This window comes from Peromyscus eremicus, chromosome 15 (assembly GCF_949786415.1).
Source record: "Peromyscus eremicus chromosome 15, PerEre_H2_v1, whole genome shotgun sequence".
Taxonomy (NCBI): Eukaryota; Metazoa; Chordata; class Mammalia; order Rodentia; family Cricetidae; genus Peromyscus; species Peromyscus eremicus.
The window spans coordinates 81,767,938-81,781,479 of NC_081431.1; the positions used below are offsets into that span (position 1 = coordinate 81,767,938).

At 41.0% G+C, this 13,542-nt stretch overlaps 1 protein-coding gene across 3 annotated transcripts in view; it reads left to right on the plus strand.

The window, feature by feature from the left end:
* The window catches only part of LOC131925151 (contactin-associated protein like 5-1-like), an 898,625-nt gene that overhangs the window by 719,077 nt on the left and 166,006 nt on the right, over nucleotides 1-13,542 (plus strand). For 2 of the 3 annotated variants that reach the window (XM_059280428.1, XM_059280429.1), the window contains exon 14: nucleotides 11,566-11,722. In XM_059280428.1, coding sequence (XP_059136411.1) covers nucleotides 11,566-11,722 — 157 coding nt within the window. The remainder of the gene's footprint in view (nucleotides 1-11,565; nucleotides 11,723-13,542) is intronic. The other variant, XM_059280430.1, reaches the window with a different exon arrangement.

The following is a 13,542-nucleotide window of genomic DNA, read 5'->3' on the forward strand; positions in this document are numbered from 1 at the left end:
CTGATCCAGTTCCATGGGGGCTCCTCAGCTATTGTTTCACAGTTCATATGTTTCCACTAGTTTGGCTATTTTTCCCTGTGATTTTTCCAATCATGGCCTCAATATCTCTTGCTCATAGAATCCCTCCTCTCTCTTGACAATTAGACTGGAGATCCATCTGGGACTTGGCCGTGGATCTCTGCATCTGCTTCCATCAGTCATTGGATGAGAGTTCTATCATGACAGTTAGGGTGTTCCACCATCCAATCACCAGAATAGGTCAGCTCGGGCTTTCTCTCGACCATTGCCAGCAGTCTATTGTGGAGGTATCTTTGTGGATTTCTGGGGACCTCTCTAGCACTCTGCTTTTTCCTATTCCCATGGGGGTCTTCATTTATCGTGGTATCTTTTTTCTTGTTCTCCCATTCTGTTCCTGATCCAGCTGGGACCTCCCACTCTCCTAAACTCTCTTTCCCCCGACCCTTGCCTTCCATTACCCCCCCACACACACACACACATCTAGTTTGCTCATGTAGATCTCATCTATTTCTCTGTCATTGGGCGATCCCTATGTCTTTCTTAGGATCCTCTTTACTAGGTAGCCTCCGTGGAGTTGTGAGTTGCAGTCTGGTTATCCTTTGTTTTACATCTAGTATCCACTTATAAGTGAGTACATACCATGTTTGTCTTTCTGAGTCTGGGTTACCTCACTCAGGATGATTTTTTCTAGTTCCATCCATTTGCCTGCAAACCTCATGATATCATTGTTTTTCTCTGCTGAGTAGTACTCCATTGTGTATATGTACCACATTTTATTTATCCATTCTTCGGTTGAAGGGCATTTAGGTTGTTTCCATGTTCTGGCATTAATTGACCAAATTCTACTTTAGATTTATTTCACTCTGATTTGCATTAAAGCTAATGATCAATTTTTTATTTTCCCCATGTACCATATTTTGAAGTCTTGATGATAGGACTCTTACTATTTGCATTTTATTTTCCAATCAATTGGCTTGACCATGGTAGAAGTTTTAGAGACATTATGAGATTTTGTTATTGTGTAACCATTATAGGGTAAACAAAGGAAGATTGTTATGAAGCTACTTGGTGACCTAATTTTCTGGAACCACTGTTTTTGATGGTCCATTGTTTACCAAGATGGCATGATGAAATATGTGACTGGATCTCTGTGAAGATAAGAGAGGTAGTGGAGCTGGAAAAATGACTCATTTGATAAAAATGAGTAACAAATAATTGCAACAAAGAAGAGGACATGAGTTCCATCTCCACGACCTTGTGAAAACAGAACTATGCAGCAGTGCACACATGTAATCCCAGTGCCGAGGGAAGTGGGACAGGAAGACCCTTTTGGTTTCCAGGACAGAAAACACAGGCTCGTGAGAGACTGTCTCAAACACTAAGATAGATAGAAGTTGAAGAATATACCCAATGTTAGCTGCTGGCATACACACACACACACACACACACACACACACACACACACACACACACGCAGGCATACGTGCACAAAGTGGAGATATTTTAAACATATGTATTTTTGTATGTTATGTGTTTGGATAGGAACTATACCCCCAAAGACTAAGGTGTTGAAGTCTTGATCCTCAGATGGTGGGTCTCTGGCTTCATAGATGGATAAATTCATTGGTGTGGTGAGCCTATTGTGAGGTGGGAGAAAGTAGGACATAGCAATTATCTCACTGGATGTGTGTCCTCAGATACCATGAAATAAGCCATGCATCTCCAGCACAGCCTTCTGTTGGGATGCTGATTCACTTCAGGCCCAGAAACAACAGACTGTGGACTCAGACACCCTGAGTTAAAATCAACGTTTCCCCTTTCAAGTTATTTTACATAGAGATTTTGTGACAACAATATAAAGTGATAAAAAATAGTTCTAGAAATGATTTTGTTGTTACCTGATTCATTTGAGCTGGTGTAAAGTAAAATAATGTAAAAATACAAGCTATGAGAACCAAATGTCCTTAATGCAGTGGTTTTCAACTTTCATAATGCTGTGAACCTTTAATACAATTCTTCATGTTATGGTGACCTCCAACCATGAAATTATTTTTATTGCTACTTCATAATTATTTTGTTACTTTTATGTATCATAATGTAAATATCTGATATGTGACCCAAGGTTGAAAAACTTCTGCTATAAGGTCTCATGGGTCTGTGGATTTTATTACTATCTTTAGAGGAAATACAGGAAAATTGTATGAAGAAAGGTAAATCATCTGTTACACATCATCTACCCCTATCTACACACCCTACATCCAAATGAAAAAAATATATGTTTAAATGCATTTGAATTAAATATGAATAGGCTTTAAAATGTGTTCATTCCCTAACTATTATATGATGGCTATTGACTTTACATTTATATTTGCATTGAATATTATAAATGATCTGGGCATGATTCGCATTTTAGAGGACAATATTGTAAGTTCTGTAATAATTCTGTGCCCTTTTATATAAGGAATTTGAGATGCTGTATGTTTTGGCAGCCTCAGGACTCAGGAACCAGTTTCTCATAAAATGGTCTTTGAGGACTGGCGAGATAGCTCAGTGGGAAGAGGGGCTTGCCACTAAGCCTGCTGACTTTAGTGAGATCTCTGGGACTCACACAGTAGAAGAAAAGAACAGACTCTTACAAGTCGTCCTCTGACTTCCACACATGGGTACACACACACACACACACACACACACACACACACACACATACATATACTCATACACACACAAAGCCGCATGCTTATCCACAAAGATTAAACAATAAATACATACATACTACATACATACATACAGATAACTTGTATGGTAAATGAAAGATTTTATTTCCATGCTAAATTCTCCTATATTATCAGTTTTCAGAAATTTATCAAAATGTCCCCAGTGGGCAATTATCATATGTGAATTTCACAGTTTTCAATGTTTTTGGCTCATTGAAAAGTTTATGAGTCTATGAGAAGATGGGTGGGGATCAGGACAGGACCACACCTTCGAGAGGCTTGATGGCCAGCACCTGGAGCCCAGTTCCTGCCGTATTTACCATGTGACTTTGAACACAACATTTCATCGTTTGAGTTCCTCAGCACCATTCTTCAGAAAAAGGAAAATTCTCAAAAAGGTCGTATTTTTTCTCATAAAATTTTAATGCAAATAGAGTAATTTTAGTTTAGTCCCTGCCTGCCCCTTTCCATCCATGTGCTGTGCTCTAGAGAGCTGGAGCTGGTCCGACTTTAAATGACCCCATCACAGAGCTGGTTATCATTTGTTTGGAGCGGTGTGTCATTAATCTTTTCTGTTTCCCCCTCTCCCTTTTGGGCTCACTTCAGCTGAATAAGCAGGAAAGAGAACAATGAAAAACATTATGGAAATGTTAATTCCTGCTGTGGCCGAGTAGCTCTTAATCACACTATTAAGTATATTCTCTGATTTAATCATCCTGGCCGACACGCAGGAAGACCAGGATGGACGTTGATGAATGTCTGTCATTATCTTCTGATATGGATGAGGCTGTTTTCTCTCTAACTAAATGTTAGTTGTTTTTTTTCTCTCAGAAATTATAGGCTGTATATAAAGAAAGGATGTATAAAATGTGTGTGTGTGTGTGTGTGTGTGTGTGTGTGTGTGTGTACAGTGTGTGTGTGTACGTGTGTGTGTGTGTGTGTGTGTGTGTGTGTATACATGTGTAGGGAGTATGTGGTTACAGAGGCTAATGTTGACTATTTTCCTCAGCCACTCTCCTCTCCACTAATTTTTTGGTGACAGGATCTGTCAGAGTTCACTGATACAGGCAGTCTAGCCAGCAGGTGGGCACTGGAGACTGGCTCTTACTGTCCCGTGCAAAGACCACAGACATATCATCTGCCCTGGCTTTTGATGGGCTGGTCCTCAACAAAATATTTTGCTGATTGAGCCAGATCTCCAGCCCTACTGTGTGTCTATCTCTTCTGCTATACCATTGCTCAGCTGAATTGCATTTTGTTCACACAGTAAGAGTAATTATTTGGACTTAGGACTGTACTGGACTCAGCTCTCCCTCATATTTTCTACACTCACACCCTCCAGCTGCAGTCACTGACAGACAGTACTTACTGCATGTAGAGTCTTGTTTCCCTAAAGACACTGCAGTACATTAGATCCCTTTGCCGTGGGGTCCTTACCTGAACAAGTGCTTCCCTCCCCAGGACGGTGCTGGTGGAAGTCCTCAACATGTAACCTCTAGGTGAGTGCCACTGTTTCCCTGAGACTCTTTAGGATTCTTGGGCAAAAGTTAGTGTCTTGCTCTGAGTTGTATTTAGATGCCTATCTCACTCAAATTTATATTACTCATAGCTGAAAACAAGCTCTTCTTCCTCTAGAAGTTAAGAGCACCATCAGGGCAGCCAGAGTCTTCTAAAATTTCTATCACTGATACATCATACAAAGCCTTTGTACAACACAGAATTGAGGAACCATTAACATAATGATTGTATATACATTTTATATTATTTTGTGAATAATTCACATTTAATTATTCGTATATACTTTACATGTGTATATATACACACATGTGTGTATGTGTATACACACACACACACACACACACACACACACACACACACGGAGGGGCAGTTTCATTTGTGGATTTGTGGTTTGGGTATGAAATGTCCCCCATGGCTTTTTGTGTTTCAGCACTTTCTTCCAGGTTGGGGGTGCTTTTTGGGGTGTTGTGAGACCTTTATGAGGTGAAATCTCACAGGAGGAAGTAAGTCATGGAAGTGGATCTTAAGTATTTGTAGCTCACCCTCAGTTTCCTAGTGTGGATTGAGTGTGGATGAAATGTGAGCATCCAGCCTTCTGCTCCTATCACTGTCTTCTCTGTTGTGATGGACTTGAAACTGTGATCTACAATAACCCTTTGTCCCTTAAGTTGACTTTGTCAGAGATTTTTTTTTTAAATCACAGCAACAAGAAAGTATCTAAAACATAAATTTAATCTTGTTTCACCCCATGGGTTGACGTTATGGGAAGGAGTGCAGTGCTTAACCAGGTTCAAAGTGATTAGTCATGAGAGTAGTTTCCCCAGCATTCTCAGAACAGCTTCTAAGTGAGCACATGAATGGGAGGCATTAAGATGCAGAGATGAAGAGCTGTGGGTGGAGCTCACTTGACAGAGGGTTTATCTAGCATGCACAGAGCCCTGGGTTCTATCCCCAGCACTTCCTATACTGGGCAGAGCATTGAGACAGAAGGTTCAGGAATTCCAGGTCACCCTTGGTTACAGAGTAAGATTGAGGTCAGCCTGTGATATATAAGACCCTATCTTAAGAAAAGAAGACTTGGAGATGAGGAAAGACTGGCCACATAAATTGAAGAAACTGACAAGCACCATGTTTGAAAGAGCTGATAGGTGTAGATGTAAAGGTTGCATGGCAGAAAATAGGACTGGGTTGAAAATCAGATAGACTTTACTCCTCCTTTTGACTTATTGAGTTTATCAGGTTGTAAAGCTGTGACCAGGTACCGCATCAAAACAACTAAGCCTCAGGGGACATCATGGAAGAGGGAATGGAAAGTTTGTGAGAACCAGAAGGTCAGGGATATGACTGTAAAACTGTTTCTCCTAGAATTGACAGGAAAGCTACACCATGATACATCAACAATGGGGCTGCTCAAACAAGGCCTGAATAATGATGATACCAAAATACATGCTAATGTGGAAGGGGGAAAGCTGTTGGGGACCCACTGCTGGACAAGGAACTACAGGCCACTAATGACTGCTGAGAGAGGGAGTTAGTTTTTCCTAGGGATGAGCCCCCTAATTGGCTCTCCAATATCAAGTGGTCAGCCTAGAAATCATAAGCAAACAAGCAACAATAAATGGACTCAGCAGGTTGTACTTATATATTTATGCACATATATTTAATAAAAATAATGAGACTAGCAATGTAAAAGGGAAGAATTGGAGGAATGGGACATGGGGGGAGACTGAGAAAGGAAAGGGAAGCGAGGAAATGATGTAATTATATCTTAATTAAAATGAAAAATACGAGAAAGAGAAAACCAATTCTCTGAAGAATATGAGAAAAAAAAAACAAAATAAAATGAATTAAAGCCATAATAACGGTGGCAGAAACTCAGCACAGCAAGTCTCTGAACTCCAGAGCTCCTTAGCTCCTTGCTCCTGTGAGCTACCCACACTGCTCCTGGAAGCTGACACAGCTAACCTGTCCGGGCTCCTGTGCAGACATCACTGAGAGGCTGTGTGTTTATAGCCTTTTAAACTTGAACAATTCAAAATTCAAGAGAATCTTCAATTGGAATTCTGTTCATTAAACCCTAATTGTGTGAAGAGGCTGGTCCATGACTTCATGTGGATTTCTTGCATCAGGAAAACCATGATTGATCCAAGACTGCACAAAACAAGCCCATACCTAATTATTCTATTCAACGGATTGTTTTCAGGAGGGGGAGGTGGCACCATGGGTTAAGTGTTTGTTTCACAATTATGAGGATCTAAGTTACAATACTCAGAACTCACATTAATAACGAAGAAAAATAAAAAGCCAGATGTGGTGGTGTAAATGCTGCGTATGCCCATGGATATCTGCAGTCCCAGTGCTGGGGAAATAGAGACAAGAGGATCCTTGCAGCCTCCTGGTCAACTAGTCTTGCTTAGTTGATGTATTTCAGATTCAAGGGGAGATCCTATCTCAAAAAATAAAGTTAAGCACAGTTGAGGAAGACTATGGACACATCTCTGGCCTCCACCTGCCCACACATGAATGTACATACAAGCACACACATATGTTTTCTTCTCTCCTTAAGCCATTCCTCTGTAAATAGCATATTAACACTCATGGAGGGAGCCTTAGACGCCGCATGGTGCATCTTACTCATTACTAAAACTTTTGAACTTGGTCTTCTGCAGTGTGTGTATCTGGAGTGCAGATATAATATTGTCCTTTAGCAGTTCATGAAGAAGTGGCTATGGGCTAATATTCCTCTTCCTTCTCTCATCTTCCTCTCCTCCTTCCCTTCGTTTCCTTGTCCCTCCTCTTCCTTTGCCCTCTTTTCCTATCTTCCTCCTACTTCTTCTTCTTCTTCTTCTTCTTCTTCTTCTTCTTCTTCTTCTTCTTCTTCTTCTTCTTCTTCTTCTTCTTCTTCTTCTCCTCCTCCTCCTCCTCCTCCTCCTCCTCCTCCTCTCCCTCCCTCCCTCCCTCCCTCCCTCCCTCCCTCTCTCTCTTTCTCTTTCTTTCTCTCTCTCTCTCTCTCTCTCTCTCTCTCTCTCTCTCTCTCTCTCTCACACACACACACACACACACACACACACACACACACACACGGATCTCAAGGACCCTATTTCTTTCATGTGCATGTGTGCACGCACATACACTTACATATGAAGGTCAGAGAACAACGTTGGATGTTATTCCTAGGTACCTGCCACCATGCTTTCTCTCTCACTGGACTGGAGCTCTAAGTCGTCCAGGCTATTTGGCCATGGAGCCTGGATATCCATCTGTCTCCACCTCCCCAACACTAGGGTCACAAGGGAGCACCACTGTGTCTGGACTTTTACTCTTTTTTGTCATGTAGATTCTGGGGGTACAGCTCAGGTCCTTAGCTCACAAGGCCAGCACTTGTACCTCTAAGGTGTCTCCCCAGCCTGAATTTGTACGATTATATATTTTTCCTGTTAGCAATGTAAACTCAGAGGCATGCTTTGTTTATTTCTCTGCTTTGGTTTTGTTCTGTGATTTATCCCTGATGATACAGTACTTAAAATAGTGTCCAAAATAGATCAAAACTTCAGTAAATATTTGTCCAAAAACTCAATATTTTAAATATAAGTAAGTAACAATATTTCATTCCTTCACTGGTGGAGCAGTTTTCTGTCAATAGAAAAGAAAAGAAATGTTTCCAAAGGCCAAAATTTGCCGTTAAAGTATAGATCATTTCCTTGACTCTACGATTGTGCTGTGAATTAAGGCAAACCACATATTGTTTGTGGTTCTCAGTGTCCTCATTTTCTCTTCTCTCCATTACTTTACAATGACTAAGAAATAAAGATGGGTTATCTGGAATAAAAAAACCAAAAAACAGAAACAAAAACATTGAGCTCTAGCTTTCATACACACATATCTAAATATGAATATATTTATATATTTTTCCTTTCTTTGTATACAGTTAAAATAAAAGTAACCCATCAGCTGTTCAGGTCACTTGGGTGTGGCTTGTAGCCAAGAATTTAGGAGGAAGGCAATTTATCTGAAGTTTACTTGAAACAAGGGAGATATTTTTGTCATTTAGGGAAAGCCTTAAGAGAAGAGAACTAGCAATCATCCACATGAGGAACTCTAAGCAGGAAGATAGTACTTACTATAGGGCATGTAGAATTTAACTCAGATATGGTGGTGTGGTGAAGGTGGACATTTTCATCTCTCCTCGGTGAAGCCACACCTCAAAATACTGTGCTTTTCCTAAAGACCTTTCCCCCATTTTTCTCATAGCTATAGCACTGGGCTTCTGATTGTCTTCCTTATACTTGTTTGCTTCAAAGACTTCCAGGAGAAGTCAGATGTGTAGACAATTCAGAGGAAGTGGGCACTTTGTATATGTAGATAGTGATAGATATGAAAACAAGAGTTTTTCTGTACAACAAAATCTTGCTTGTGTAAAAGTCCCTTATAATAGTGTGCATAAACTGAAATTTGCAACTGCTTTAGAATTGTTGTTTGATTTGCTTTGGTGAAGTATCTCTTGTAGCCCAGGCTGTCATCTGACTTAACTAGCTGAAGACAGTGCTGAACTTTTGATCCTCTTGTCTCCACATCCCTAGTGCTGGGATTACAGGCCTTCACCACTACACCTATTTTATGCGTATGGTGCTGGGAATCCAACCCACAGCTTCTTGCATTCTTTTTTTTTTAACTAATTTTTTAAAATATATTTTACATACCAACCATAGTTTCCCCTCTCTCCTCTCATCCTGTTCCCTCTCCCCACCTTCTTTCTACCCCACCCTCACCCCCATGCACTTACTTCTCAGAAAGGGTAAGGCCTCCCATGGGAGTCAACAAAGCATGGCATACCAAGTTGAGACAAGACCAAGATCCTTCCCCTTGCTTCAAGGCTGAGCGAGGCATCCCACCATAGGGAATAGCTTCCAAAAAGGTAATTTATGCTCCAGGGATACATCTTGGTCACACTGCTAGGGGCCCCACAAACAGACCAAGCTACACACCTATCACCTACATGCAGAAGGCTTAGGTCGGTCCCATGCAGGCTCCTTAGCTGTTGGTCTAGAGTCTATGAGCTTCCAGGACCTGAGTCATCTGTCTCTGTGGGTTTCCCCATCATGATCTTGACCTTGGCCCCTTGCTCATGTAATCCCTCCTCCCTCTCTTCAACTTGACTCCTGGAGCTCAGACCAGTGCTTGGCTGTGGATCTCTGAATTTTCTTCCATCAATTATTGGATGAAGGTTCTATGATGACAATTATGCTAATAACCAATTTGATTAAAGGAGAAGGCCAGTTCAGGCACCCTCTCCACTATTGTTGGGAGTCTTAGATGGAGTCATCCTTGTGAATTCCTGGTATTTCCCTGGCACCAGGTTTCTCCCTTACCCCATAATGACCCCTCTATCAAAAGATCTCCTTCATTGCTCTCCCCTTCTGTCCCTCCCCCAGCTTGGCCATCCAGATTCCTCCTGTTCCCATCCCCCTTCTCCTCCCCTCTATCTCCCCCTCCCTGGTCCCCAGTTTACCCAGGACATTTCATCTATTTTCCCTTCCTAGGTGATCTCTCTTGGGATCTTCCTTGTTACCTAGCTTCTCTGGGGCTGTTGATTATAGTCTGGTTATCATTTTTATCCAGTTATGAGTGAGTATATACTGTGTCTGTCTTTTTGGGTCTGGATTACCTCACTCAGGATGGCTTCTTGCACTCTAGGAAAGCAGAGCACTCTGTGCCCATTGAACAACATCCCCAGCCTCAGGAGTAAAATTTTACAACTTGGAAATGAGTAAAAGAGCCTGTAATTTTTGTTGTTTTAAATTTTAAGAATCCAGCATTTGCCAAGCAAAAGGAAGACAGCCAATGGAAGTTAGGTTTGGTGCCTTCAGCTGATGCTGTCTAGGGCCTCCATATCTGTGCCTGCTCTTGTTTAGGACACACTATCATTTTCTGAATGGTAGCTACAAGCTACTGTGGTATTCACAATCATTAAAGACAACACCAAGATAATAATGAAATCAGGACCCCGAGCTCGGGTTTTCTTATTTTGTTTGTTTGATTTTGATGGTTTTGTTTTGTTTTGTTTTCTCCTCAGTGAATCATAATTCACTGAGGATCTCCAGGGTGTGGTCTTCACAGGCTCTTTTCCCTTAAGTCCAGGAACTTGAAAGTTTATGACTTCTCTTAGTCAGAGCATGAGGTTATTTTGCTTCTCCTATTGTTGAAATGACTCAGTGGATCAGGATCCCTCTCACATGTGCTTATGTTCTGTTTCACCTTAATTTCTACCCTCTAGGATAAATACCAAAAAGACACAGGACTGGCTGATCTTGGTTCTTACTGTGGTGTGTTGGCCTGGGCAGTTTCAAAGGGAAATCATTCTATCCACATATATATGGAGGTGTGTGTGTGTGTGTGTGTGTGTGTGTGTGTGTGTGTGTGTGTATGTGTGTGTGGTTTGCTTAAAAGCTGATTCAAAATTTAGAAAGAAGACCGAGAGAGTAATGTTGGGTGATCAAGGTGATGCTGCGGAACAGATGTAGGAAAATGACACACAAGAGCTGAACGAGAATATACAGCTAATGTTTCTAGTTTTGACTCCATTGGAGCTTTTTTTTTTCTTTTTCATGATGGATATGTGAATTCATCTGTATATTGAAGTAGACTATCTTGGCATTCAAAAAGTATCCCAATATGCTATTCCTTTGAGGCAGTGCTTGTAAAAGTTCAGTTTTCTTTTTAATTCCACTGACAGTTGGTGCAATAGCACTCAGCTATGATCAGTCACTGAAAACACATGTGGCACTGACCCACTTAAAGTGACTTTTTAAAAACTTTTTTCCTAAGGAAGGGGTTTTGTATGCTGAAAATTTCCCTTGATTTTGCCTAAAGCTATGTCAAATCTTTCTATTATGCACTATCTAAACTGTAAATTTTGCATTGTTATCTTGAAAATAAGTACAGTTTTAAATGTTTTTAAGCTGATATAACCAACTCAGTTGTAATATTGTCTAGTTTGTTATCGATTTGAGTTTATTTCCCTGACTCTTAATGCTGTCATTCACCTGTGTTTAACTATGTTCTTTTAATAAAAATACCTTTATACATTCATAACTGTGTGCATAAGTGTATATATTAAAACACACAGAGAAATGAGAGAGATAAAGGAGAGAAGAGAAAATGGGAGCCATAAAGTAAAAATCAGGGGGTAAGGGAGACCATACATGTACACACACACACACACACACACACACACACACATACACACACCCCACCGTGAGCTCCTCTGTACTCTTTCAGCTCGTAATCCTGACTTACGAAACATCTTGTCTTTCAGATGGAGCCCCATTCACCTGGTGGATTGGGAGATCCAATGAAAGGCACCCTTACTGGGGAGGTTCTGTTCCTGGAGTCCAGCAGTGTGGGTGTGGCCTAGAGGAGAGCTGCCTGGACATTCGCCACTTTTGCAATTGTGATGCAGACACAGATGAATGGTAAGGAAAGTTTTAGGTTTCCTACAGCAGTGGGCGATGTCTGATACACAGAATTGCCGCTAAGAGAGAAGGATGCGGATAACAAAAGCAATGAGAATTAGGACTGCATTAAAGGAAAAAAAAGGCCTGGGGCCTTAGAGATGGCTCAGCAATTAAGAGCAATTGCTGCTCCTCCAAAGGACCTGGATTTGTGTCCCAGCACCCATATGTTGGCTGACAACTATATTTAATTCCAAATGATTTGATGCTTGCTTCTGGCCTCTGTGAGCTCTGCACACACATGGCACACATGCATGAGAACAAGACACTCATATACAAAAAATAAAAATAAAAATGTAAAAGCCTGCCTTTGTATTCAGGACTAACACTAAGGTTTGTGACAACATTTTGTATTCAGAACTTTCCACTCTAAGCAAGGAATGCAATGTAATTTGTAATTTGCTATTTAGTTTTTCTTTTTCTCTTCACCCTCCATGTGTGCATGTGTGTGTTTGTGTGTGTGTGTGTGTGTGTGTGTGTGTGTGTGTGTGTGTAGATGCTCTTGCATGTGTGTCTATGCATGTGTTTCTGCCTGTGTGTGGAATCCAGAAAACAACTTCCACTGTTACCACCCACCTTGAGTCTTTGAAAGTATCTCTCACTGGCCCAGAACTAGCCAAGTAGTCTTAGTTGGCAGGAAATGCCTGTCTCTGCCTCTGCCTCCTAGTTCTGGGATTACAAGCCCTTATCACCATACCAGGCCTTTAAATGTGGGTTCTGGGGATCAATTCAGTTCCTCCCACTTTAAGGCCAGCACTTTACCACCAAACCATCTCCCCAGATCTTGAGTTAGTTTTGAAATACACACATGTTAGGGAAGGGCCTGGAGAGAAGGATGTTTAATTATATCGATGGTTTCTCTTTCTTTCAATGATGTTTTAGTGAATTTTCCACCATTGTTAAAGTGACCTTCAACATCAAATTAAAGTTTTTATTTTACTTATAGATTTTGACTTAGTGATCATATAATTCTCACAATAATCATGATATTCCATAAGAATGTGTGCCTTGAGGTTGACAACTGTCAGGTACAGAAGAGTTAAATGACTGTCTAATGTTATGCACCTCTGTCAAATTCAAACCCACGTCCATTAAACACCGCATGTCTAGTGCTCTCCTACACCAGCTCAGTCATGCGAGGTGATGTCTAAGTTCTCAAGTTTATTAGGTCTACATCATCTCCAACCTCCAGCAAGCTGTTCGGTTTTCACTTTACAGTTATGAAAATGTGCATACAGCATGTCCACTTTTGAGTCCGGGCTGAATTACAGGCAGTCCTTGATTTTTAACGTTTGTAGTATTTCTCTCTCTCCTCATCAAATGCTTCTCAGTTATCACTGAAGATTCCTGTGGTGGTTCTCTCAGACCAGTTACAGTTCCCTTTGCATAATGTATTATCTTTCACTATTGAAATTGTTACTGGTAAGGACCAGTCCAGTGAAATTTGAGATCTAATCAAAACCTTGTTTTAGACCAGTAAGCTATGGTTGAGGATCTGGTTCATTCAGTAAATTGTCTGCCACACAAGCAAGGCGTCCTGAATTAAATTCCCAGCCCCCTCATAACTAAGTTATTTAAACATCTGGGCATGGTGGCATGGTCTTAAATTCACAGCACTCGCAAGGTGGGGGCAGGTATGTCCTTGGAGCATGTTGGGGTGATTCCAGATAAGAGACCATCCAAAAAAGAAACAAATAACTAACTAAATGAAATAGATAGGCAGTACCTGGGGAATGGCAGCCAAATTTGTCCTCTGGCCTCCATATATACATGTGCAAATG